The 27,261-nt window shown below is 46.5% G+C and overlaps 1 protein-coding gene across 1 annotated transcript in view; it reads right to left on the bottom strand.

The window, feature by feature from the left end:
- The window catches only part of LOC115093343 (adenylate cyclase type 10-like), a gene marked incomplete in the record, with an annotated part of 787,628 nt that overhangs the window by 655,573 nt on the left and 104,794 nt on the right, over positions 1 to 27,261 (bottom strand). The window contains 1 exon segment of the mRNA XM_029604970.1: positions 277 to 468. Coding sequence (XP_029460830.1) covers positions 277 to 468 — 192 coding nt within the window.

Genomic DNA, 27,261 nt, shown 5'->3' with positions numbered 1-27,261 from the left:
AGCAGTGGAGGCCATCTTTGCCAGAATTGGAGCTGCAGGGCAAAAAGAGGTGAGCAGCAAGGGTCGCAGCCGTCTGCGACCGACGGGCGCAACACTGACATGTCGATGGCCACAAATAAAAGCAGCTTCCAGGATGAATGAGATTGTGAGGAGGGCTGTTTTACGATATCCGGTGGCCCTGTTGGTATACATCTTTCCTTTCTCTGCAACTCCAAGTTTCACCTTTGCCCTTCCCCAAATTCATGTCCCAATTCAAAGACCCATGTGCCCTCTCACCTTGTCAAACATGAAGATCTTGTTGATCTTGCCATTGTATTTCTGGATGAGATGGGTGATGCCCCAGGTGGCGCCCTGGATTACACTGCATTGATGGTTCACATCTGCATCTTTCATAAACTGCAGGTTGAGGAATAAAATGGTGACTGGGCGCATCTCTGACAGATATTCTAGTGGTTGTCCATCATCAATCTGTTGAAAACATACAAGTCGGTGAGCAAACAGAGTAAGTTACTTCAAGACAGAAGTTATGTGTATGGGGAATTGGTGTGCAAGTACTATATACAGGGAGTGATAGGAGAGGATGTATTTGAGTAAAAAGATTTAAAGTGTGTTCTCTGAGTCCAAATGTTAGTATATAAGGGGAGACAAGTGTGCATAAAGAAATAGAGGCAAACTTAAGCATAGTGGAAAGTCCTTATGCAAAACATATGCAATTTCAAATGTCAATGTCACAATATTTTTGTTCCAGTTTTTACACAATTTCTTAATGCTTAGTAATTTTAAGGAGTATGCTACAAGGAAACGATGATCGATATATAGACCAACCTCCCTATATAGGTGCTAAAGGCCAAAACAATAACAGAATTGAAGAAAGTCTAGAATAAGCACAATGGATTCTTGAGAAGCTTTGAGATAAAAGCAGGCTTCGCACTATTGCATCAGGAGTGGGCACACTAGATGGGCCTTGGAATCCTTATCTGCTATCATTTATATTCTGAACCAGAGCCAGAGTCACGCCGAGGAGCCTGCCTTGGCTCTTATGAGCCAATTCTAAGCCAAGGCAAACTAATTAGCAGAGAAAGCAAGTTGGAAAAGTGCATAGTCTATACATAACCCAAACCGGGCATGTTTCTCACTTCCTTCTCTACTGCCTCATTCCCCTCACCCCTCTCAACCCCCCCGAGTCTTCACTTCTCTTGTTGTCTAGAGTGGGGCTTCTCAACCTTTTTTTGGCCGGGACACATCTGACAGATGGTTCTCACATGCGTGACACACTGAACATGTGACCATCGCGGGGCTAAATGTAAACATGCACTCTGCATCCTCAGGAACCCCCTCAACCCCCAGCAATGAGTGCAGAGCAGATCTAGGGCATTACCCTGTACAACTCGCCATACAAAAAAGATATTCTGGTTCTGATGACATCTCAGTAACAGCAAAACAAACTCCCTTTACTACCAGGCACAACAGCCTTCCTTATGAAAAGACAGTAATTTACCACTAATGCATGTCCTATTGAGAAAACACAACAAATAAGGCTGGTACCAATGCCTACTGCTAGTAACATACCTCACCTCGGTCACACACCCTTCACCAAGTACAGAAAAACCACAAATTATAAATATGGAGACATAAACTGGAATGGAAAACCAAAAAAGCCACTCTGCATGCAGTGCAAACCTGGAGAAATAGAAAGAGAAATATAGCACCTAACATAGACCCAGGATCCTGCAATAATACACACAAACTAATAGGGATGTGAATCGTTTTTTGACGATTTAAAATATCATCCGATATATTTTAAATCGTCAAAAATCGTTAGAGGCGATATACAATAGGAATTCCCCCGATTTATCGTCAAAAATCGTAAATCGGGGGAAGGGGGAGGGCGGGAAAACCGGCACACTAAAACAACCCTAAAACCCACCCCGACCCTTTAAAATAAATCCCCCACCCTCCCGAACCCCCCCAAAATGTTTTAAATTACCTGGGGTCCAGTGGGGGGGTCCCGGTGTGATCTTCTACTCTCGGGCCACGGGTGCGTTAATAGAAATGGCGCCGGCGCCATTTTGGTTCCTGTCCCCCGACGTCACGAGCGCAGGAGATCGCTCCCAGACCCCCGCTGAACCCCCAGGGACTTTTGGCCAGCTTGGGGGGGCCCTCCTGACCCCCACAAGACTTGCCAAAAGTCCAGCGGGGGTCCGTGAGCGACCTCCTGCACTCGAATCGTATTGCCGTATTGCAAAATGGCGCTGGCCGTATGGCCGTATGGCTGGCACCATTTTGCAATACGGCAAATCCTGTTCGAGTGCAGGAGGTCGCTCCCGGACCCCCGCTGGACTTTTGGAAATTTTGCTATTTCTCCCATCCCTCCCCTGGGCTAGGCGATGCCTGCTTCACCGGCCATTCAAAGGCTTCCTCCCTTCTTCCTACTCCCACTGGTAGGTAGAAGGTAGAAGGTTTCCGATTGGCCTGCGCGGGGGCAGGCAGAATGAAGAATGCTTCCCATTGGGCAATGGAGATAGGAAGAAAGTAGGCTTCCAATTGGCCCGGGGGGGCTGGAAAAAGGGAGAAGGGAAGTGCAACAGGCATTGGGACACCGGGAGACGCGACACACCTGCTGGTGTTGGCGACATACCGATTGAGAAGCGCTGGTCTAGAGCCATTAGCCAAACTCTCCTTCTATGAATCAGTTTTGCTGCTATATGAATGGCTTTATGACACAGCTTTCCTAGGTTTGTTTTAGATTGCCCACTGTTGCATTTATGTATTTGTGATGATTAGATTTGTGATGATTTTTTTTTAATCCTGATGCATTGTTTATTGTTCTGTGATGTATTTATTGCTTTTTATGTGCATAAAAAACAATAAAGGGTGGGTTCCACCTTAACCAGAGTGGAAACAGGCTGCTGGCATGAACTTTTAAAAATGAGATAGGTTCTTATGTCCTGGATTGGCCACTGTTGGAAACAGGATGCTGGGCTTGATGGACCCTTGGTCTGACCCAGTATGGCAATTTCTTATGTTCTTAGAACAAGGGGGAAAGCCGACAGTCACTCAGCAGTGCATGGTTCAGAGGAATGTATCTTTGAAGGATAGTAATGAAACAGGAGAGTTAGGGCATCCCAACAGAGAGATTCCAATAAAAGCAAATGCAGTCCATGTGCCTATATGTAAAAAATCACCTGAGCTAAAGATTTCCAAATTATCCCCATCAAATGAAAAGCAGGTTGTTAATACAAACAAAAAGCACACTTTGAAATGTCTGTATGCCAATACCAGAAGTCTAAGAAATAAGATGGGAGAGTTAGAGGGTATAGCGGCAAATGATGAGATTGACATAATTGGCATCACAGAGACCTGGTAGAAGGAGGATAACCAATGGAACAGTGCTATATCAGGGTACAAATTATATCGCAATGATAGGGAGGATCAACTTGGTGGGGGTGTGGCACTTTATGTCCGGGAGGATTTAGAGTCCAACAGGATAAAGATCACACAAGAGACTAAATGCTCAGTAGAGTCTATATGGGTAGAAATCCCATGTGTGTTGGGTAAGAGTATAGTGATAGGAGTATACTACCATCCACCTGGAGAAATCAGGGAAGTTAACCAATTTGGCAGTGCAGTAATAATGAGAGATTTCAATTACCCCAATATTGAGTGGGTAAATGTAACATCAGGGCTTGCTAGAGACAAAGTTCCTGGATGTAATAAATGATTGCTTCATGGAGCAATTGGTTCAGGAACCAATGAGAGAGGGAGCTTTTTTGATTTAATTCTTAGTGGAACATAGGATTTGGTAATGCTGGTGGGGCACTTGGCAATATTTATTTATTTTTAACTTTTTTAATTTGAACTAATGACTAGAAAGGGGACAATATGTAAATCTACAGCTCTAACACTAAATTTTCAAAAGGAAAACAGATAAAATGAGGAAAATAGTTAGAAACAAAACTGAAAAGTACAGCTGCAAAGGCTAAAAGGGTTCAACAGGCATAGACATTGTTTAAAAATACAGTCTTAGAAGCGCAGTACAGATGTATTCCATGCATTAAGAAAGGTGGAAGGAAGCAAAATGATTACCTGCATGGTTAAAAGGTGAGGGGAACGAGGCTATTTTAGCCAAAAATACATCCTTCAAAAACTAGAAGGATCCCTCTAAAGAAAACAGGAAAAAGCATAAGCATTGTCAAGTGTAAACAAGTGTAAAACACTGATAAGGCACACTAGGAGAGAAGTTGAAATGAAGTTGGCTATAGAGGCAAAAACTCATAATAAAAACTTTTTAAAATATATCCAAAGCAAGAAACCTGTGAGGGAGAAGGTTGGATCATTAGATGACCAAGGGGTTAAAGGAGCTCTTAGGGAAGATAAAGCCATTGCAGAAAGACTAAATGAATTATTTGTTTCTGTGTTTACTAATGAGGATGTTGGGGAGATACCGGTTCTGGAGATGGTTTTCAAGGGTGATAAGTCAGATGAACTGAACCAAATAAATCACTGTGAACCTGGAAGAAGTAGTAGGCCAGATTGAGAAACTAAAGAGCAGCAAATCGCCTGGACCAGATGGTATGCATCCTAGGGTTCTGAAGGAACTCAAAAATGAAATTCAGAACTACTAGTTAAAATTTGTAATCAATCATTAAAATGTTGAGATTACTTACCTGATAATCTCCTTTTCCTTAGTGTAGACAGATGGACTCAGAACGAATGGGTATAGTATGCTTGTGCTAGCAGTTGGAGACGGATCTGACGTCAGCACGGGTATATATACCCCCACAGGAAGCGTAGCAACTCAGTAATCTTCCTTGCAAAAGCTGTTATGGATATATGTGTACTGATGATCAATGAATTAGTGAAACAGGATTCCCCTGACCGATTGATAGGAGCTGGAGACCACCAGCATTCACAACCGGAAGGCGTCGACACCTGGCAAAGGGGACGCTCTTATGTAAGCAAAAGGACATGGCCTACCTTGAATCGGTGAAACCCATGTATACTGGCAGCCTAGGCGGGATGCTGAGTCCATCTGTCTACACTAAGGAAAAGGAGATTATCAGCTAAGTAATCTCAACATTTCCTAGCGTGTAGCCAGATGGACCCAGAACGAATGGGATGTACAAAAGCTTTACTCCCAGCCTGGGTGGGAGGCTGCCTGAGGACCGTGTAGGACTGCCCTCGCAAATGCTGTCTCCTCCCTGGCCTGGACATCCAGACGGTAGAACCTGGAAAAGGTATGGAGGGAGGACCATGTCACCGCTTTACATATTTCTGCAGGCGACAGCATCCTGGATTCTGCCCAAGATGCTGCTTGGGTTCTGGTAGAATGAGCCTTGACTTGTAGAGGCGGTGACTTCCCGGCCTCTACGTAAGCTGCTCTGATAACTTCTTTAATCCAGCGGGGCGATGGTGGGCCGAGAGGCCGCTTCACCTTGTTTCTTTCCACTGTGCAGGACGAACAGATGGTCCGTCTTTCGTACTTCTTGTGTCAATTCCAGATATCTGGGCAGCAATCTGCAGATGTCGAGATGGCGTAGTAAACGCCCTTCTTCTGATTTCTTCAAACCCGCCGTAGTGGGCAAGGATATGGTTTGGTTGAGGTGAAATTGTGAAACCACTTTAGGTAGAAAGGAGGGAACCGTGCGAAGATGGATAGCCTCCGGAGTGATTCTAAGAAAGGGATCATGGCAGGACAGCGCTTGTAGCTCAGAGATGCAGCGTGCGGAACACACTGCCAGCAGAAACACCACACTGCCAGCAGAAACACCATCTTCAAAGTTAGAGTACGGAGAGACAGGCCCCGAAGGGGTCTGAAGGTGGATCCCGCGAGGAAATCCAAAACTATGAGGAAATCCAAAACTATGAGGAAAGACTAAAGAGGTTAGGACTTTTCAGCTTGGAGAAGAGACGACTGAGGGGGGATATGATAGAGGTGTTTAAAATCATGAGAGGTCTAGAACGGGTAGATGTGAATCGGTTATTTACTCTTTCGGATAGTAGAAAGACTAGGGGACACTCCATGAAATTAGCATGGGGCACATTTAAAACTAATCGGAGAAAGTTCTTTTTTACTCAACACACAATTAAACTCTGGAATTTGTTGCCGGAGAGTGTGGTTCGTGCAGTAAGTATAGCTGTGTTTAAAAAAGGATTGGATAAGTTCTTGGAGGAGAAGTCCATTACCTGCTATTAAGTTCACTTAAAGTGTAGCCACTGCCATTGGCAATGGTTACATGGAATAGACTTAGTTTTTGGGTACTTGCCAGGTTCTTATGACCTGGATTGGCCACTGTTGGAAACAGGATGCTGGGCTTGATGGACCCTTGGTCTGACCCAGTATGGCCTTTTCTCTTATGTTCTTATGTTCTTATGAGGTTCCACAGGGGCACCGGCCACTTGAGTGGCGGACAAATGTGCTTGACTCCTTTCAGGAAGCGAGAAACATCTGGATGCGTGGCAATGGTCTTGCCATTCCTCCTGGGACCGTAGCAAGACAGCGCAGCCACCTGAACCTTGATGGAGCTTAGGGAGAGACCCTTCTGAAGCCCATCCTGTAGAAAATCCAAAACAATAGGAATTGTGGTCGCATGTGGATTGGTGTCGTGAGTATCGCACCAGTCTTCAAATATTCTCCAGATCCTTACGTAGGTGAGGGATGTGGAAAACTTGCGGGCTCGGAGGAGTGTATCTATCACGGGCTCCGAGTAACCTCTTTTCTTCAGTCTAGCCCTCTCAATGGCCAGACCATAAGAGAGAATTGAGCCGGATCCTCGTGGAGGATGGGACCTTGATGAAGCAGGTGCCTGAGAGGAGGCAGGGGAAGGGGCTCCCCTGCCAGTAGTCTTCTCATGTCTGCGTACCAGGGTCTTCTTGGCCAGTCTGGTGCCACTAGAAGAACTAGGCCCCGGTGCTTCTGGATCTTGTGGATAAGGGCGCCCAGTAGAGGCCACGGAGGAAAGGCGTATAGCAGAGTCCCTGGAGGCCATGGCTGAACCAGGGCGTCGATCCCGTGTGAGAACGGATCTCGCTTGCGGCTGAAGTATCTGGGTACTTGAGCATTGGACCTGTCCGCTAGTAAGTCCATGTCTGGAATCCCCCAGTGATCCACAATCATCTGGAAGGCTGTGGGCGACAGCTGCCATTCCCCTGGATTTAGGCTTTCTCTGCTGAGGTAGTCTGCCGTGGTGTTGTCCTTCCCGGCAATGTGGACGGCAGAGATGTCCTGAATATTTGCCTCTGCCCAAGCCATCAACGGGCTAGCTCTAGAGATACCTGTCGGCTTCTGGTTCCGCCCTGGCGGTTGATGTATGCTGCCGTGGTGGCGTTGTCTGACATCACTCTGACTGCTCTGTTCCTCAGTCTGTGAGCCAATTGCAGGCAGGCTAACCGGACTGCTCGTGCCTCTAGACGGTTGATGTTCCACCCTGACTCTTCTCTGTTCCACCGCCCTTGTGCGGTGAGTTCTTCACAGTGTGCTCCCCAGCCGCTCAGGCTGGCATCTGTGGTGAGCAGAGTCCACGTGGGGGAGGACATCTTCGACCCCCTGCTCGTGTGGTTGGACTGCAACCACCACCGTAACTGGGTCCTCACTCTGGCCGGCAGAGGTAGGTGCGTGGAATAATTCCGGAAGCGGGGGCTCCAGCGAGAGAGCAGGGAACGTTGTAGAGGTCTCATATGGGCCCATGCCCAGGATACCACTTCCAGGGTGGAGGCCATGAGGCCGAGAACCTGTAGATAATCCCAAGCTATGGGCGGGCTGGCTCCCATCAAGGACCGGAGACGCGTCTGGAGTTTTAACCTTCTCTTGGTAGTAAGACTGACTGTGTCTGCCTGGGTGTCAAACTGGACTCCCAGGTATTCCAGTGATTGGGAAGGTTGTAGGCAACTCTTGTTGAGGTTGACTACCCATCCCAGGCTTTCCAGAAGGGTGATTACTCTGTTGGTAGCCTGATGGCTCTCCTCTCGTGATTTTGCCCTGATCAGCCAGTCGTCTGGTCGCCGCATGTCAAAAAAGATATAGTTGCGATGTAGAAGGTATAGAGAAGGGCAACCAAAATGATAAAGGGGATGGAACGGCTCCCTAATGAGGAAAGGCTGAAGAGGTTAGGGCTGTTCAGCTTGGAGAAGAGACGGCTGAGGGGGGGATATGATAGAGGTCTTTAAGATCATAAGAGGTCTTGAACGAGTAGATGTGAATTGCTTATTTACACTTTCGAATAATAGAAGGGCTAGGGGGGCATTCCATGAAGTTAGCAAGTAGCACATTTAAGACTAATCGGAGAAAATTATTTTTCACTCATCGCACAATAAAGCTCTGGAATTTGTTGCCAGAGGATGTGGTTAGTACAGTTAGTGTAGCTGGCTTCAAAAAAGGTTTGGAGAAGTTCTTGGAGAAGTCTATTAATGGCTATTAATCAAGTTTACTTAGGGAATAGCCACTGCTATTAATTGCTTCAGTAGCATGGGATCTTCTTGGTGTTTGGGTAATTGCCAGGTTCTTATGGCCTGGTTTGGCCTCTGTTGGAAACAGGATGCTGGGCTTGATGGACCCTTGGTCTGACCCAGCATGGCAAGTTCTTATGTTCTTATGTTCTAAGGGGAGACAAACTTTAGTGAATCAGGCAGTTAGATTGTAAGCCCTCTGGGGACAGGGAAATACCTACAGTACCTGAATGTAATCCTCTTTGAAGCACCAAAAAGCGTAATTAAAACAATTATAGAAACATAGAAATGACGGCAGAAGAAGACCAAACGGCCCATCCAGTCTGCCCAGCAAGCTTCACATTTTTTTCTCATACTTATCTGTTTCTCTTAGCTCTTTGGTTCTATTTCCCTTCCACCCCCACCATTAATGTAGAGAGCAGTGATGGAGCTGCAACCAAGTGAAATATCAAGCTTGATTAGTTATGGGTAGTAGGGGAAGTAACCGCCGCAATAAGCAAGCTACACCCATGCTTATTTGTTTTACCCAGACTGTGTTGTTCAGCCCTTATTGGTTGTTTTTCTTCTCCCCTGCTGTTGAAGCAGGGAGCTATGCTGGATATGCTTGTAGTATCAGTTTTTCTTCTCCCCTGCTGTTGAAGCAGGGAGCTATGCTGGATATGCTTGTAGTATCAGTATTCAATTATTAAAATTTTATTATTAAAAAATAAAATTATTATTATTATTATTATTTTATTATTAAAAAATAAAAAATATTAAAATTTTATTATTAAAAAATTATTAAAAGTATTCAATTATTAAAATTTAAAGTGATAAAACATGCAAATATATTCAACCTGAATAAATGGCTACAGACAGAGGGACACAGACAGATGAAATCTATAGGTATTGCATCATGCTCTTAGGATTGTGTAGCCAGGGGAGAAACTGCATAATTAGCTTATTGCCGCATAATTAACAACCTGCCACAGAATCAAGAAACCTGAATTTTTTCCATCTCCTTAATTCAATCTATTAAGGAAAGATAAAGGGTATCTGCCTTCATTCTAAACTCTCCCACTCTTGCTCCAGCTGCAGTGAATAGGAGGAAGGGTGAGCCTCAGGCGGTAGAAGACCTAACCCTACTCCAGCACACTCTTCCCCCATCTCCTGTCCTGACGGGAACGGGTGGGGTGGAGGTAAAGGTGGAGTGGATCTTTATGTAGGTGGCATATTAAGCTTGCATAAACCGTTCAGAATGTTTGATCCCTCCAAGATCTCTTAAATCAAACCAAAGATGATTTTGAAATGATTCCTGTATGAGCGATGTCCCTTTAAAGGAACTTCACCTATATACAAAGGTTCTTGCACCTGCTAATGTAGGCAAACATATAACAATTTCATTTGAATATAAAACATTTGAAAGAGTAAACAACCAATCTGTGTTTACCCGTTCCAATGAGTGGAACAAGCAAATGTTAATCAGTTGTTTACTCTTTCAAAAAATACAAAGACCAAGGGACACGCTATGAAATTACTAAGTAGTACATTTAAGTCAAATAGGAGAATATATTTTTTTATTCAACCCATAATTAAGCTCTGGAAATTGTTACCAAAGGATGTGGTAAAAGTTATGGGCCAGATTTTCAAAGGGTTACGCTCGCCGGGGCTATTTTAAAAAGGACGCATGTAAGTCCCAGGGCTTTGCAAAAGGGGCGGTCCGGGGGCGGGGCAGGGTGGTCTGGGGGCGGGGTGGGGCATCCGGGCTGAAGTTTTAAAACCAAAAAATGAAAACAACTAAGACAGGGGGGAAAGGGCGGGGGAGGTAGGGGAAGGGAAGGGAAGGTGGGGTGAGGGGGTAGGGAACGGGGGAAGACAATTGTGCACCCCCTTGCGTGCGTCGATCCTGGATTTTATAACTTGCACGCGGCTTTTAAAATCTACCCCTATTAGTGTAGCTGCCTTTAAAAAAGATACGGACAAGTTCCTGGAGGAAAAGTCTATTAACCATTATTAAGATGGAGTTATAGAAATCCACTGCTTGTTCTTGGAATCTCTCTACCCCCTGGGATCCTGCCAGGAAACAGGAGACTGGGCTTATTGTTATGTAAAGATTTGGATGTGTTTTTGGAAATCTACAACTGCTGGTGTCCCACCGCTGGCAGAGAAGGCATTGATGATTAGCACCTTCTGCTGAAAAGTTTCTGCTAACTCTACCCCCTTTTTTATCTGTTACCATTTGTCTAATGTGCACAAATCTTTCTGTGTTATTAATAGCATTACAAACTACTGATGAGGAGGCCATTTTTAGCATACCAGAAGCTTCTACACTTGGAAAGGCAGCAAGAATTTTCTCAAGAAAATATAAAAAGGATGATTGCATTATTTCAATGCAAAACAAAAGTGATATTTCACACTTAAGTTTCTGACAAATGTCTTAACTTGATAAACTGCTGATTTTTGTACTTGCTGCATTTTGTATTTCTAAATAGTATTCCCTGTACGTACCCGGATCAGTCCAGACCGTGGGTTAAGCCCCCGTTCCAGCAGGTGGAGACAGAACAAAGTTCTAAGGGTAGCCCATATAAGGACGGAACCCACCCTGGAACCCTCAGTATTTGTCTGTCTCCAGCAGGTGGAGACAGACCAGAGTTCTGAGGCTGCCCATATAAGGACGGAACCCACCCAGGAACCCTCAGTATTTGTCGGTCTCCAGCAGGTGGAACAGCTCACCCTTTGGTTCCCTGTTTAGCTTGCCCTCTGTAGTCTTTCTTCTTCTTTCTCTGGGGCAAGCTCACGCATGTACATTTACTTTACTTCTTAATTGTTTTTAAAAAAAAACGAGAAAAGTTTTCCTTTTGTCAGTTTTTCTCTGACTAACTGTGTCAGGGCAGACAGTTCTGTCTCCCTCGCTCTTGGGGTTCCTAGGGGGGCTTTGCCCCTTGATTTGTCAGCCTAGGTTCCCTTCCCGGTGATACTGGTGGTGCCAGTCCCTCTCCCCACGTTTGTATCTGCTGCCGTGCCCCGAGATGCCCATACCTCGGTGCAGCTTCAGGGAGGATTATTATACCCCTGCCTCTGTGAATGCAGTGAATTATTAATGTGAATAAACTGTTTTTGTTTTCCCAAGCTTTCACAGAATATATTGTTTACTTGTCTTTGTTTAGATTAAAAAAAAAAAAAGGCAGCAGTTTGATTTTGTGAGGAGGGAGCGGTTCAATCTCCCGCCCAGCTCCTCAGGGGCTCCCAGCTCAGCTGTTTTCAATTAACTTTACAGCCGCTTTCCTGCTCAATGCCGCGGCCACCTTGCTGTTTAGCTTGTGGAGAGTCGGCCTCCCGACTCTCCCGTGAAGGGATATGCTCCAGGTGTATTTCGGGGGGTGAAGGCTCCTCTTCCGGAGCGCCAGCTTTTAGACCTCGGAGAAGGGCTCCCTGTTGTGTTTCTAAGCCGTTCCTGTCTCGGGAACGTGCGTCAGCGGCGACCATTTTGGATGCTTCTGATGAAACACTTCCTGCTTCTCCGGGCCTGGGGACCCGATTTTTTCCCCCCGATTTGAGCCCGGTTCGCTCTCGGGAGGGTGGCTCGGACTCCCCCTCACCACTCTCGCCCCCCCCCTCCCCCCACAAAAAAATTCAGCCCGGACTCGTTTTTCATCGGAATTTGTCCTTTTATTGCATGAATCTTACTTGACCAGCTTACAGAGGGAGGTAGACACCCCCCCCCCCCCCCCCGTTGTTCCCCTTCCTCCGAACCCTCCTCCTTTGCCTGTGCTGTCACCTGATGTGGTTCTGGACCCTCAGGGCCCAGTTAGGGTTCATGTGGTCCCGGGTGCCCCTCCCCACCTCCCTTAGACCCTTTTGATGTTGGGGATGATACCAAGGGCCAAGTCCTCCCCGCTGGAGGGCGACGACCCCCGTGTCCTGCGCTTATTTCAGCGGGAGGAACTGGAGCCCCTTATTCCTTTCGTTCTCCAAGAATTAGGAATTGATGCCCCACCAGATGATTCTGTGGCGGCAGAGATGACACCAAACATGGACCCGGTCCTGGAGGGACTCAGGGGGTTACCGCGTACTTTCCCGTTTCATCCAATGCACCACCTTGCTTCTCCTCAGGGAATGGGAGTCCCCAGAGGCGGGGCTTTGAGTTGGTAGGGCTATGGATAAGCTATACCCACTACCTGTGGACTGTCTGGAAATGTTAAAGATTCCTAAAGTAGATTCTTCTGTCACCGTGGTGACGAAACGTACCACCATCCCTGTGGTGGGCGCTACTGCATTATGGGATGCTCAAGACCGTAAGCTTGAATTATTTGAAACACATTTTTGAGGTTTTAGCACTCGGAGTCCAGGTGACTATTTGCAGCAGTCTCATGCAGTGGGCAAGCCTTAGGTGGATGCAACAGTTACTCTGCACCCAGGACCTCCCGTCTGCGGAGGCTGAGCAGGCTGAGCTTTTGGAGGGCGCTATAGCCTATGGTGCAGATGCCCTCTATGACTTGCTTCGTGTCCAGGAGAAGGCTATGGTTTCTGCGGTCTCGGACAGACGTCTTCTCTGGCTACGTAATTGATCAGCTGATGCTTCTTCGAAAGCTCAATTGGGCACGCTTCCTTTCAAGGGCAAGTTGCTTTTTGATGAGGATCTAGAGCAGCTTATCAAATCCTTGGGTGAGAACAAGGTCCACAAGCTACCAGAAGACCGTCCCAAACAATTGAAGTCTTTCTTCCTGACTCGTTTCAGGGGGAACTGCTGTTACGGCAATAGGTCTCGTGGCTCCTTCCCCAGGGGGTGGGGGGGGGGGTGTCCAGGTCCCAGTCTTGGTCCCATTCCTTTCGCGGCCATCGAGGTTTCCGGGATGGTCATCAGCAACACACGACCACTAAGTCAGCTCCCCAATGAGATTCGGCTGGTCCATTCCTCCAAACGAAACTTAGGTGGGCGTCTTTCTCTGTTTCTTGAGGAGTGGGCCAAAATCACTTCCGATCTCTGGGTCCTCGAGGTGATAGTACACAGCTACACGTTACAGCTTGCCAGGGACCTGCCGGATCTATATATCGTGTCCCCTTGCGGCCGTTCCAAGCGACCTGCGGTCTGTCACACCCTCTTGAGACTTCAGGAGTTGGGGGCGATCCTTCCAGTACCACTGCAAGAACAGGGCGCCGGCCAGTATTCAATTTACTTCATTGTTCCCAAAAAGGACGATTCTTTCACCCCATCCTGGATCTCAAAAGGGTCAATTGGGCCCTCAAGGTTCCCCGTTTCAAGATGGAAACCCTGCGTGCGGTGATTGCGGCCGTCCGTCCCGGCGAGTTCCTTGCTTCCCTCGATCTGACAGAGGCTTATTTTCATATCCCTGTCCATGGGGAACATCAAAGACTCCTTCGCTTTCAGATCCTAGACCAGCACTTCCAGTTCCGGGACCTTCCCTTCGGTCTCGCCACCGCTCCCCGCACCTTCACCAAGATCATGGTAGTCGTTGCGACAGCTCTCCGATGAGAAGGGATTTTAGTCCATCCTTATCTAGACGGTAAGGGGCAAGTCCGCTGCCCTCTGCGCACACACGATAAACAGAGTTTTAGCCCTACTCACATCTCTCGGCTGGATAATCAACTACTCCAAAAGCAATCTTCGGCCCTCACAAGAGCTGGAATTCCTTGGTGCTCTTTTCAACACTCGGGTCGGGAAAGTTTTTCTTTCGAACTCGCGGATTCTCAACCTGATCGATCAGTTGAACACTTTTGTCTCTCTACCGCTTCCCACGGCATGGGATTACCTGCAAGTTTTAAGGACCATGGCTTCCACGATCGATCTCATCCCCTGGGCGTTTGCTCATATGCGTCCTTTACAGAAAGCATTGTTATCCCGTTGGAAACCGATGTCCGAGCAGTACCAAGAGATTCTCCCTCTCTCCGAATCAATCATAGCCAATATACAATGGTGGTTCTCCCGGGCACATCTTCTCAAGGGGATGCCTCTTTTGACTCCCTCTTGGGTCATTGTGACGACAGATGCCAGCCTCTCCGGTTGGGGGGCCGTCTGCCAATCTCAAATGACTCAAGGTTTCTGGTCCCTCTCCCAGTCTCGGTGGCACATCAATCATCTAGAAGCCCGAGTGGTTCGCCTGGCTCTCAAATTTTTTCTTCCTCTGATTCGCCACAAAGCGGTCCAGGTGCTATCGGACAATTCCACCACAGTGGCTTACATAAATCGACAGGGGGGAACTTGAAGTCATCTAATGGCGCTAGAGGCCAGCAAGCTCTTTCTCTGGGCAGAGAGGCACTTGGATCGCCTGGCTGCCTCCCATATAGCGGGCAAGGAGAATATTCAAGCCGACTTCCTCAGTCGACAACATCTCGATCTCGGCGAGTGGGAGTTGTCATACGAAGCGATGGACCTAATCGTGCACAGGTGGGGTCCCCCTCACCTGGACCTCATGGTGACGCTATCCAATGCCAAGGCTCCCCAGTTCTTCAGCCAGTGGAGGGAGCACTGTTCAGAAGGGGTGGATGTGCTGGTTCTTCCCTGGCCCTCCGACGTTCTTCTCTACGTGTTTCCACCGTGGCCGTTAGTGGGGAAGGTTCTATGGAGAATAGAACTCCATCGCGGTCCGGTCATTCTTGTGGCCCCCGAATGGCCCCAATGGCTGTGGTTCGCAGATCTGATGGACCTCTTCGTCTTGGTTACCTGTCTCATCTTCTGCGGCAGGGTCCCGTATTTTTCGACCAGGCGGATCGCTTCTGTCTAGCGGCATGGCTTTTGAATGGAGATGTTTGAGATGAAGAGGATATAAGGATGAAGTTATTGCCACACTCCTCAGGTCTCGCAATCAGTCAACATCGCTTACCTATGTCCGGGTCTGGAAGGTTTTTGAAAACGTCTGCGAGGAGTTGGGTGTTTTGGCACGTTCGCCTTCGGTTGCGGTTATTCTCACTTTTCTTCAGCGTGGTCTCTCCAAGGGTCTTTCGGTTAGCTCCCTGTGAGTTCAGGTTTTGGCTCTTGGTTCCCTCCTGGGCTCTATCGAAGTTCGAGCAGTCGCCTCTCATCCGGATGTTGTATGTTTTCTCAGGGGCGCTAAAGCACCTGAAACCACCTGTCCGGTCTGTTTGTCCTTCGTGGAGTTTAAACTTGGTTCTTCGAGCTCTTTGTTCAGCACCATTCGAGCCTTTCCGTCGAGCCACTTTCAAAGACTTGACTCTCAAGACTGTCTTCTTGGTTGCTATTTGCTCTGCCAGGAGGGTGTCTGAGCTTCAAGCTCTATCCCGTAGAGACCCTTTCTTGCGTTTTTCAGACTCAGGCGTCTCTCTCAAGACCGTACCTTCTTTCTTACCGAAGGTTGTTTCGTCTTTTCATGTTAACCAGTCCGTGGAACTTCTTGCTTTTTTGCCAGAGGATATCGCGGCGTCTGGTAATAGTGATCTTTGTCATCTCGATGTCTAACGAATCTTATTGCATTATCTTGAGGTCACTAATGATTTTCAGGTTTCCGATCATCTTTTTGTCCTGTGGAGTGGACCCAACAGGGGGAAGCAAGCTTCTAAGGCTACGATCGCTCGCTGGTTGAAGGAGGCAATTTCTTCAGCCTACATTTGCAAGGGCCGACCAGTTCCTGAAGGCCTAAAAGCTCATTCTTTACATTCTCAAGCGACTTCTTGGGCGGAGTCTCAATCGGTGTTGCTGCAAGAAATATGTAGGGCAGCTACATGGAAATCTCTTCATACTTTTGCTCGTCACTACCGACTCGATGTTCAGGCTCCAGCATTTGGTTCCTTTGGTCGGCAGGTGCTTCAAGCCAGACTGTCTGGGTCCCACCCTCTGTAGGAAAACTTTGGGACATCCCATGGTCTGGACTGATCCGCGTACGTACAGGGAAAAGAAAATTAGTTCTTACCTGATAATTTTCATTCCTGTAGTACCACGGATCAGTCCAGACACCCGCCCGTTCTTCTTCTGGCCGCTCGAATTTTCTTCCTGTTATTTTTTATTTTTTCCTTCTTATAGGACTCTCTCTTTTTTGATCCCTGCATCATCTTTCTGGAATTTACTAATAGGCACCGGAAGCATCGTTACGATGATCGGAGGTAGATATACAAGAGCGTTTAGTTACACAGTTCATTCAATTGTTCTGTTATTTTGTTGGTTTAAATTACTTGCTTGATCTTGTATTTTCTGCTTTGACAATGGTTATACTGAGGGTTCCAGGGTGGGTTCCGTCCTTATATGGGCTGCCCTTAGAACTTTGGTGTGTCTCCACCTGCTGGAACGGGGGCTTAACCCATGGTCTGGACTGATCTGTGGTACTACAGGAACGAAAATTATCAGGTAAGAACTAATTTTCCTTTACTATTCTTTGAAAACAAATAACGTGAATGGTTTTCAATGAAAAAAGTACTTTTTTGCATGGTCAGAGTGTGATAATGTGCGAGCGGTCTTTGGCTATATAAATGTGCCGGAGGACAGATTAGCCTGTACTGTGGCCTTTTCTCCACAGAAACAGCGTTATTATTTACAGCGTGGGATAAAACAGTTAGAAAGGTCTGCTTACCTCAGCATTTCTGCATTGAAACTTACAACACACAGTCTTTTCATAGCAGCTGTCTTCTCCAGGCTGTGCCTTAATGTCTTTTAAGGTGGTCCTGAAATACACTGCTTGACTTTCCTAGGTTGAGCGCCTGCTCCTATCTGGGTTACCTCCCAGGGAATAGCTGTTCCTGGTTTTCTTTCCCACTTTGAACCCTAACTTTCTATTTTTTGTCAAGGGAGGATAGGATCAGGTTGGGGATTCCTAACATGTGTACATGTCCTAGCCAAACTCAAGGGAACCAGTTTCGAGTGGGGTTTATTTAACTTTTCGAGGAATCAGTTAAGGGTTCCAGGAATGCCCACAGTTCCTGCTTTGTCTTGACATCTTTTATATATTGTTCCTTTTGATCCATGCCACCATACAAAGTAGAGACAGTGAAGACCCAGTCAGTGACTCAATTTTTTCCCTGTATAAGGATCAACGTCTCATACAAGTCACAAAAAGTATCCAAGTTCCAGTCCTATCTCTTCACAGTTTTTGTTTTTAGAGCTACTTGATAGCCTCAAGGGTCAACTCTTCCTTTTCCATGGAAATACATTTTGGACTTCCCCAAGGAGAGATCACTAGCAAGGACTCTTCTTCATTGTTTGTTGACTTCGCGTTAAGGTGGAACCACAGAATCTCAAAATTGCGTCCCAGGACAACTGCTATGATCAGGGCTGGTGTGCACACTAGGTGAAACTAGGCTGTCACCTATGGTGCCAACTAGTAAGGGTCAGCAAAGAGCAGCCATGTGGGGCCGCAAGCGGAGCCGATCTCGTTCATGGCTGAGAGGAATAGAGACTTGGCAGGCTGCGAGCGGAGCTCATCCTGTTTGTGGCTGAGAGAAGACTCGGCAACCGTGAGCAACACCCATCTCACTTCCAGCCTACAGAAACAGACTCACCAGGCTGCGAGGGGCGCCTCTGTGTGTGTGTACGAGATAGAGAGAGGGAGCCTGTGTGAGGAAGTGAGAAAACCTGTGTGTATGTATGAGAAAGGAAAACTGCATAAGGGTGTGTGTGCCAGAGAGAGAGGGAACTTGTGCGAAGGGGTGTGTGTGTGTGTGTATGTGTGTGTGTGTGCAAGAGACAGAGTGCCTGTATGAGGGGGTATATGAGTGAGAGAGAGAGGTAACTTTTATGAAAGAATATGTATTTGAGAGTGAGAGACAGGGAGCTTGCATGAGAGTGTATGTGTGGATGAGAGGGATTGTGTACAAGAGACCAATGGTGTTAGTAAGGGGGAAGGAGCCTGTGCAAGGATACGTGTGTTAATGAGACAAGGAACTTAAGTGTGTATGTGAGAGAACGGGACTGTCTGAGCGGCCAATGCAATACAGTGCGCTCAGCCGAGCACTCTGTATAACCTGCAGTCGGACGCGGGTTAAATAGACGCTAATCCACCCTCTAATGCAATAGGGGGATTAGCGCCTATTTAACATGCTTCCGACGTGGAGTAAATGAGATAGCAAATGCATGTGAATGAGGCTATTACTCATTCACTCTAATGCAAAAAAATAAATGTGCGTCTCAGAAAAGCAGAAAAAATAAATGTACATCTCAGAAAGTACAGAAAAGCAGAAAAAACTGCTTTTCTGTACTTCTTTAAAAGTTAAAAAACAAAAAAAGAAAAAATCCTCTGCCGGCCGCTTTGAAGACTAACACCGATATGCTCAGCATCGGTGTTCATAACCGGCAGACCGCTGGTAACCGCGGGGTCCCGTTAGCAAGTAGGTGGTATGGTCGTGCAAGCAACCCTAGCGCCTCCTTGCTAGCGCAACCCCTTAATTTGCGTATAGCATGGCGTTCCCCTTGTGGGCGCCATGCACACATTAAGAAAGCAGGCACTGACTTTTCAGCGCCCGCTTTCCTCATTTTTTATAGCATCGGCCCCTGAGTGAATAAGGGCATGTATAGGAGAGGGAGAGAGGGTGTGAGAGCGAGAATAAGGGGAGAGGGAGAGAGGGTGTGAGAGCGAGAGTGCATATGTGTGTTTGTGTGTCTAGTACAGTGTGCATGTGTGGGAGAAAAAATGAACATGTATAATTACATGTATACGAGAGAAACGAGAAGCTTGTGCACAGCAACCCCCAATCCCCTTCAGCTAATCCATGCCAATCTCAGGGCATCTGGAAATCAGAAGTTCCCAGATAGTTTGGTTAGTTTTAGTCACTGGGTGTTAATATTTGATGTGCACACTGTTTTTTCAATTTTTGTTTTGGAGCTGTAACATTTTTTTTTAGTTTTTAATTATTGGATGTCACTCTGCTATTCTGGAATATTCCTTTTACTAGTATGGTTTTACTATTATTGATGTTTTATATTTCTTCATTTGAAATGACAGGTACCAGGAAGTGGATCCCAACTTTAACCAAAAGAAAACCTAAAAACCTAAAATCCCCTCCTCCCGAAGTGACTCGACATGTAAAGTATTGTGAATAAATGTAACCAAAGTCAACTTACTTTTTCTTTCTTTCAGCCCTCTCTGCCCTCCTCCGGAGGTCAGCCAGCGGCAAAAGCGGCTTCCAGCGGCTTCCAGCAGCTTCCAGCGGCCAGCGAAAGCCCATTCATGAGCTTTCGCTGGCTTGAGCACCCGTAGTGCACGGGGGCTCAAGCCAGCGAAAGTACATGAACGGGCGTGCGTGACGTACGCCATGACGTCACGCACGCCCGTTCATACGCTTTTGCTGACAATACTTTACATGTCGATTCATTTCGGGAGGAGGGGATTTTAGGTTTTCTTTTGGTTAAAGTTGCTTCGGGAGGAGTGGAGAGAGGACTGGGGCTGCCCTGGAGACCGGCACCCATGGACGCAGCCAGGGCAGGTGAGCGGGGGCTGGGGGAAAGTTTGCCGTCTACCCTTACCCCTGCCTCTAACGCAGGGGTAGGGGTAGGCGGTAAATTAGCAGGTTAAATGCGCGGCTAAATTTCAGGTTAAAAAGGCGATAGTCGGGGTGCACGATACTGAATGGGGGGGAATAGCTAATCCGATCGTTTACATCTCATATACATGCCGCGGGCGGAAGGGGTTACCCGTTGATTTAAAGAGGCGGTAAGGATGGGTTAAAAGGGATAGTGAATCGCGGGTTGGACTAACGCGGCCAAATTGTGAGTAGAAAGTGGGTTAGAAGCAGGGTAACCGCGGCCGCACTTTACTGTATCGGCCTGAGTGTAAGGTTAGGGTAGAGCTTGGGTGAATACTGCTTGAGCTCAGCAGCCAGTGTAAGGTTAGGTATTGCCTGAGAAGTTAGTGCTTGAGCTCAGCAGTCACAGTAAGGTTAGGTATTGCCTGAGAAGTTAGTGCTTGAGTACAGCAGTCACAGTAAGGTTAGGTATTGCCTGAGAAGTTAGTGCTTGAGTACAGCAGTCACAGTAAGGTTAGGTATTGCCTGAGAAGTTAGTGCTTGAGCTCAGCAGTCACAGTAAGGTTAGGTATTGCCTGAGAAGTTAGTGCTTGAGCTCAGCAGTCACAGTAAGGTTAGGTATTGCCTGAGAAGTTAGTGCTTGAGCTCAGCAGTCACAGTAAGGTTAGGTATTGCCTGAGAAGTTAGTGCTTGAGTACAGCAGTCACAGTAAGGTTAGGTATTGCCTGAGAAGTTAGTGCTTGAGCTCAGCAGTCACAGTAAGGTTAGGTATTGCCTGAGAAGTTAGTGCTTGAGCTCAGCAGTCACAGTAAGGTTAGGTATTGCCTGAGAAGTTAGTGCTTGAGTACAGCAGTCACAGTAAGGTTAGGTATTGCCTGAGAAGTTAGTGCTTGAGTACAGCAGTCACAGTAAGGTTAGGTATTGCCTGAGAAGTTAGTGCTTGAGTACAGCAGTCACAGTAAGGTTAGGTATTGCCTGAGAAGTTAGTGCTTGAGTACAGCAGTCACAGTAAGGTTAGGGTATTGCCTGAGAAGTTAGTGCTTGAGTACAGCAGTCACAGTAAGGTTAGGTATTGCCTGAGAAGTTAGTGCTTGAGTACAGCAGTCACAGTAAGGTTAGGTATTGCCTGAGAAGTTAGTGCTTGAGCTCAGCAGTCACAGTAAGGTTAGGTATTGCCTGAGAAGTTAGTGCTTGAGCTCAGCAGTCACAGTAAGGTTAGGTATTGCCTGAGAAGTTACTGCTTGAGCTCAGCAGTCACAGTAAGGTTAGGTATTGCCTGAGAAGTTAGTGCTTGAGTACAGCAGTCACAGTAAGGTTAGGTATTGCCTGAGAAGTTAGTGCTTGAGTACAGCAGTCACAGTAAAGTTAGGGTATTGCCTGAGAAGTTAGTGCTTGAGTACAGCAGTCACAGTAAGGTTAGGGTATTGCCTGAGAAGTTAGTGCATGAGTACAGCAGTCACAGTAAGGTTAGGTATTGCCTGAGAAGTTAGTGCTTGAGTACAGCAGTCACAGTAAGGTTAGGTATTGCCTGAGAAGTTAGTGCTTGAGTACAGCAGTCACAGTAAGGTTAGGTATTGCCTGAGAAGTTAGTGCTTGAGTACAGCAGTCACAGTAAGGTTAGGGTATTGCCTGAGAAGTTAGTGCATGAGTACAGCAGTCACAGTAAGGTTAGAAATTACCTGAGAAGTTAGTGCTTGAGTACAGCAGTCACAGTAAGGTTAGGGTATTGCCTGAGAAGTTAGTGCATGAGTACAGCAGTCACAGTAAGGTTAGGGTATTGCCTGAGAAGTTAGTGCTTGAGTACAGCAGTCACAGTAAGGTTAGGGTATTGCCTGAGAAGTTAGTGCTTGAGTACAGCAGTCACAGTAAGGTTAGGTATTACCTGAGAAGTTAGTGCTTGAGTACAGCAGTCACAGTAAGGTTAGGTATTGCCTGAGAAGTTAGTGCTTGAGTACAGCAGTCACAGTAAGGTTAGGGTATTGCCTGAGAAGTTAGTGCTTGAGTACAGCAGTCACAGTAAGGTTAGGTATTGCCTGAGAAGTTAGTGCATGAGTACAGCAGTCACAGTAAGGTTAGGGTATTACTTGAGAAGTTAGTGCATGAGTACAGCAGTCACAGTAAGGTTAGGTATTGCCTGAGAAGTTAGTGCTTGAGTACAACAGTCACAGTAAGGTTAGGTATTGCCTGAGAAGTTAGTGCATGAGTACAGCAGTCACAGTAAGGTTAGGTATTGCCTGAGAAGTTAGTGCTTGAGCTCAGCAGTCACAGTAAGGTTAGGTATTGCCTGAGAAGTTAGTGCTTGAGTACAGCAGTCACAGTAAGGTTAGGTATTGCCTGAGAACTTAGTGCTTGAGCGCAGCAGTCACAGTAAGGTTAGGTATTGCCTGAGAAGTTAGTGCTTGAGCGCAGCAGTCACAGTAAGGTTAGGTATTGCCTGAGAAGTTAGTGCTTGAGCGCAGCAGTCACAGTAAGGTTAGGGTATTGCCTGAGATGTTAGTGCTTGAGTACAGCAGTCACAGTAAGGTTAGGTATTGCCTGAGAAGTTAGTGCTTCAGCGCAGCAGTCACAGTAAGGTTAGGTATTGCCTGAGAAGTTAGTGCTTGAGCTCAGCAGTCACAGTAAGGTTAGGTATTGCCTGAGAAGTTAGTGCTTGAGCACAGCAGTCACAGTAAGGTTAGGTATTGCCTGAGAAGTCAGTGCTTGAGTACAGCAGTCACAGTAAGGTTAGGGTATTGCCTGAGAAGTTAGTGCTTGAGTACAGCAGTCACAGTAAAGTTAGGGTATTGCCTGAGAAGTTAGTGCTTGAGTACAGCAGTCACAGTAAGGTTAGGTATTGCCTGAGAAGTTAGTGCTTGAGCTCAGCAGTCACAGTAAGGTTAGGTATTGCCTGAGAAGTTAGTGCTTGAGTACAGCAGTCACAGTAAGGTTAGGTATTGCCTGAGAAGTTAGTGCTTGAGCTCAGCAGTCACAGTAAGGTTAGGGTATTGCCTGAGAAGTTAGTGCTTGAGTACAGCAGTCACAGTAAGGTTAGGTATTGCCTGAGAAGTTAGGCAATAGCTCTCTGCTTCAACGGCAGGGGAGAAGAAAAACTGATACTACAAGCATATCCAGCATAGCTCCCTGCTTCAACAGCAGGGGAGAAGAAAAACAACCAATAAGGGCTGAACAACACAGTCTGGGTAAAACAAATAAGCATGGGTGTAGCTTGCTTATTGCGGCGGTTACTTCCCCTACTACCCATAACTAATCAAGCTTGATATTTCACTTGGTTGCAGCTCCATCACTGCTCTCTACATTAATGGTGGGGGTGGAAGGGAAATAGAACCAAAGAGCTAAGAGAAACAGATAAGTATGAGAAAAAAATGTGAAGCTTGCTGGGCAGACTGGATGGGCCGTTTGGTCTTCTTCTGCCGTCATTTCTATGTTTCTATGTTTCTATGTTTCTATGTATTGCCTGAGAAGTTAGTGCTTGAGCGCAGCAGTCACAGTAAGGTTAGGTATTGCCTGAGAAGTTAGTGCTTGAGTACAGCAGTCACAGTAAGGTTAGGTATTGCCTGAGAAGTTAGTGCTTGAGTACAGCAGTCACAGTAAGGTTAGGTATTGCCTGAGAAGTTAGTGCTTGAGCTCAGCAGTCACAGTAAGGTTAGGTATTGCCTGAGAAGTTAGTGCTTGAGCTCAGCAGTCACAGTAAGGTTAGGTATTGCCTGAGAAGTTAGTGCTTGAGCTCAGCAGTCACAGTAAGGTTAGGTATTGCCTGAGAAGTTAGTGCTTGAGTACAGCAGTCACAGTAAGGTTAGGTATTGCCTGAGAAGTTAGTGCTTGAGCTCAGCAGTCACAGTAAGGTTAGGTATTGCCTGAGAAGTTAGTGCTTGAGCTCAGCAGTCACAGTAAGGTTAGGTATTGCCTGAGAAGTTAGTGCTTGAGTACAGCAGTCACAGTAAGGTTAGGTATTGCCTGAGAAGTTAGTGCTTGAGTACAGCAGTCACAGTAAGGTTAGGTATTGCCTGAGAAGTTAGTGCTTGAGTACAGCAGTCACAGTAAGGTTAGGTATTGCCTGAGAAGTTAGTGCTTGAGTACAGCAGTCACAGTAAGGTTAGGGTATTGCCTGAGAAGTTAGTGCTTGAGTACAGCAGTCACAGTAAGGTTAGGTATTGCCTGAGAAGTTAGTGCTTGAGTACAGCAGTCACAGTAAGGTTAGGTATTGCCTGAGAAGTTAGTGCTTGAGCTCAGCAGTCACAGTAAGGTTAGGTATTGCCTGAGAAGTTAGTGCTTGAGCTCAGCAGTCACAGTAAGGTTAGGTATTGCCTGAGAAGTTAGTGCTTGAGCTCAGCAGTCACAGTAAGGTTAGGTATTGCCTGAGAAGTTAGTGCTTGAGTACAGCAGTCACAGTAAGGTTAGGTATTGCCTGAGAAGTTAGTGCTTGAGTACAGCAGTCACAGTAAAGTTAGGGTATTGCCTGAGAAGTTAGTGCTTGAGTACAGCAGTCACAGTAAGGTTAGGGTATTGCCTGAGAAGTTAGTGCATGAGTACAGCAGTCACAGTAAGGTTAGGTATTGCCTGAGAAGTTAGTGCTTGAGTACAGCAGTCACAGTAAGGTTAGGTATTGCCTGAGAAGTTAGTGCTTGAGTACAGCAGTCACAGTAAGGTTAGGTATTGCCTGAGAAGTTAGTGCTTGAGTACAGCAGTCACAGTAAGGTTAGGGTATTGCCTGAGAAGTTAGTGCATGAGTACAGCAGTCACAGTAAGGTTAGGTATTACCTGAGAAGTTAGTGCTTGAGTACAGCAGTCACAGTAAGGTTAGGGTATTGCCTGAGAAGTTAGTGCATGAGTACAGCAGTCACAGTAAGGTTAGGGTATTGCCTGAGAAGTTAGTGCTTGAGTACAGCAGTCACAGTAAGGTTAGGGTATTGCCTGAGAAGTTAGTGCTTGAGTACAGCAGTCACAGTAAGGTTAGGTATTACCTGAGAAGTTAGTGCTTGAGTACAGCAGTCACAGTAAGGTTAGGTATTGCCTGAGAAGTTAGTGCTTGAGTACAGCAGTCACAGTAAGGTTAGGGTATTGCCTGAGAAGTTAGTGCTTGAGTACAGCAGTCACAGTAAGGTTAGGTATTGCCTGAGAAGTTAGTGCATGAGTACAGCAGTCACAGTAAGGTTAGGGTATTACCTGAGAAGTTAGTGCATGAGTACAGCAGTCACAGTAAGGTTAGGTATTGCCTGAGAAGTTAGTGCTTGAGTACAACAGTCACAGTAAGGTTAGGTATTGCCTGAGAAGTTAGTGCATGAGTACAGCAGTCACAGTAAGGTTAGGTATTGCCTGAGAAGTTAGTGCTTGAGCTCAGCAGTCACAGTAAGGTTAGGTATTGCCTGAGAAGTTAGTGCTTGAGTACAGCAGTCACAGTAAGGTTAGGTATTGCCTGAGAACTTAGTGCTTGAGCGCAGCAGTCACAGTAAGGTTAGGTATTGCCTGAGAAGTTAGTGCTTGAGTACAGCAGTCACAGTAAGGTTAGGTATTGCCTGAGAAGTTAGTGCTTGAGCGCAGCAGTCACAGTAAGGTTAGGTATTGCCTGAGAAGTTAGTGCTTGAGTACAGCAGTCACAGTAAGGTTAGGTATTGCCTGAGAAGTTAGTGCTTGAGCGCAGCAGTCACAGTAAGGTTAGGTATTGCCTGAGAAGTTAGTGCTTGAGCGCAGCAGTCACAGTAAGGTTAGGGTATTGCCTGAGAAGTTAGTGCTTGAGTACAGCAGTCACAGTAAGGTTAGGTATTGCCTGAGAAGTTAGTGCTTCAGCGCAGCAGTCACAGTAAGGTTAGGTATTGCCTGAGAAGTTAGTGCTTGAGCTCAGCAGTCACAGTAAGGTTAGGTATTGCCTGAGAAGTTAGTGCTTGAGCACAGCAGTCACAGTAAGGTTAGGTATTGCCTGAGAAGTCAGTGCTTGAGTACAGCAGTCACAGTAAGGTTAGGGTATTGCCTGAGAAGTTAGTGCTTGAGTACAGCAGTCACAGTAAAGTTAGGGTATTGCCTGAGAAGTTAGTGCTTGAGTACAGCAGTCACAGTAAGGTTAGGTATTGCCTGAGAAGTTAGTGCTTGAGCTCAGCAGTCACAGTAAGGTTAGGTATTGCCTGAGAAGTTAGTGCTTGAGTACAGCAGTCACAGTAAGGTTAGGTATTGCCTGAGAAGTTAGTGCTTGAGCTCAGCAGTCACAGTAAGGTTAGGTATTGCCTGAGAAGTTAGTGCTTGAGTACAGCAGTCACAGTAAGGTTAGGTATTGCCTGAGAAGTTAGGCAATAGCTCTCTGCTTCAACGGCAGGGGAGAAGAAAAACTGATACTACAAGCATATCCAGCATAGCTCCCTGCTTCAACAGCAGGGGAGAAGAAAAACAACCAATAAGGGCTGAACAACACAGTCTGGGTAAAACAAATAAGCATGGGTGTAGCTTGCTTATTGCGGCGGTTACTTCCCCTACTACCCATAACTAATCAAGCTTGATATTTCACTTGGTTGCAGCTCCATCACTGCTCTCTACATTAATGGTGGGGGTGGAAGGGAAATAGAACCAAAGAGCTAAGAGAAACAGATAAGTATGAGAAAAAAATGTGAAGCTTGCTGGGCAGACTGGATGGGCCGTTTGGTCTTCTTCTGCCGTCATTTCTATGTTTCTATGTTTCTATGTTTCTATGTATTGCCTGAGAAGTTAGTGCTTGAGCGCAGCAGTCACAGTAAGGTTAGGTATTGCCTGAGAAGTTAGTGCTTGAGTACAGAAGTCACAGTAAGGTTAGGTATTGCCTGAGAAGTTAGTGCTTGAGTACAGCAGTCACAGTAAGGTTAGGTATTGCCTGAGAAGTCAGTGCTTAAGCTCAGCAGTCACAGTAAGGTTAGGTATTGCCTGAGAAGTTAGTGCTTGAGTACAGCAGTCACAGTAAGGTTAGGGTATTGCCTGAGAAGTTAGTGCTTGAGTACAGCAGTCACAGTAAGGTTAGGGTATTGCCTGAGAAGTTAGTGCTTGAGCTCAGCAGCCAGTGTAAGGTTAGGGTATTGCCTGAGAAGTTAGTGCTTGAGCTCAGCAGCCAGTGTAAGGTTAGGTATTGCCTGAGAAGTTAGTGCTTGAGCTCAGCAGCCAGTGTAAGGTTAGGTATTGCCTGAGAAGTTAGTGCTTGAGCTCAGCAGTCACAGTAAGGTTAGGTATTGCCTGAGAAGTTAGTGCTTGAGTACAGCAGTCACAGTAAGGTTAGGGTATTGCCTGAGAAGTTAGTGCTTGAGTACAGCAGTCACAGTAAGGTTAGGTATTGCCTGAGAAGTTAGTGCTTGAGTACAGCAGTCACAGTAAGGTTAGGTATTGCCTGAGAAGTTAGTGCTTGAGTACAGCAGTCACAGTAAGGTTAGGGTATTGCCTGAGAAGTTAGTGCTTGAGTACAGC

This window comes from Rhinatrema bivittatum, chromosome 6, assembly GCF_901001135.1.
Source record: "Rhinatrema bivittatum chromosome 6, aRhiBiv1.1, whole genome shotgun sequence".
Classification (NCBI taxonomy): domain Eukaryota; kingdom Metazoa; phylum Chordata; class Amphibia; order Gymnophiona; family Rhinatrematidae; genus Rhinatrema; species Rhinatrema bivittatum.
Note: the sequence above shows the minus strand (reverse complement) of the source record. Positions and strands in the feature narration are given on the sequence as shown.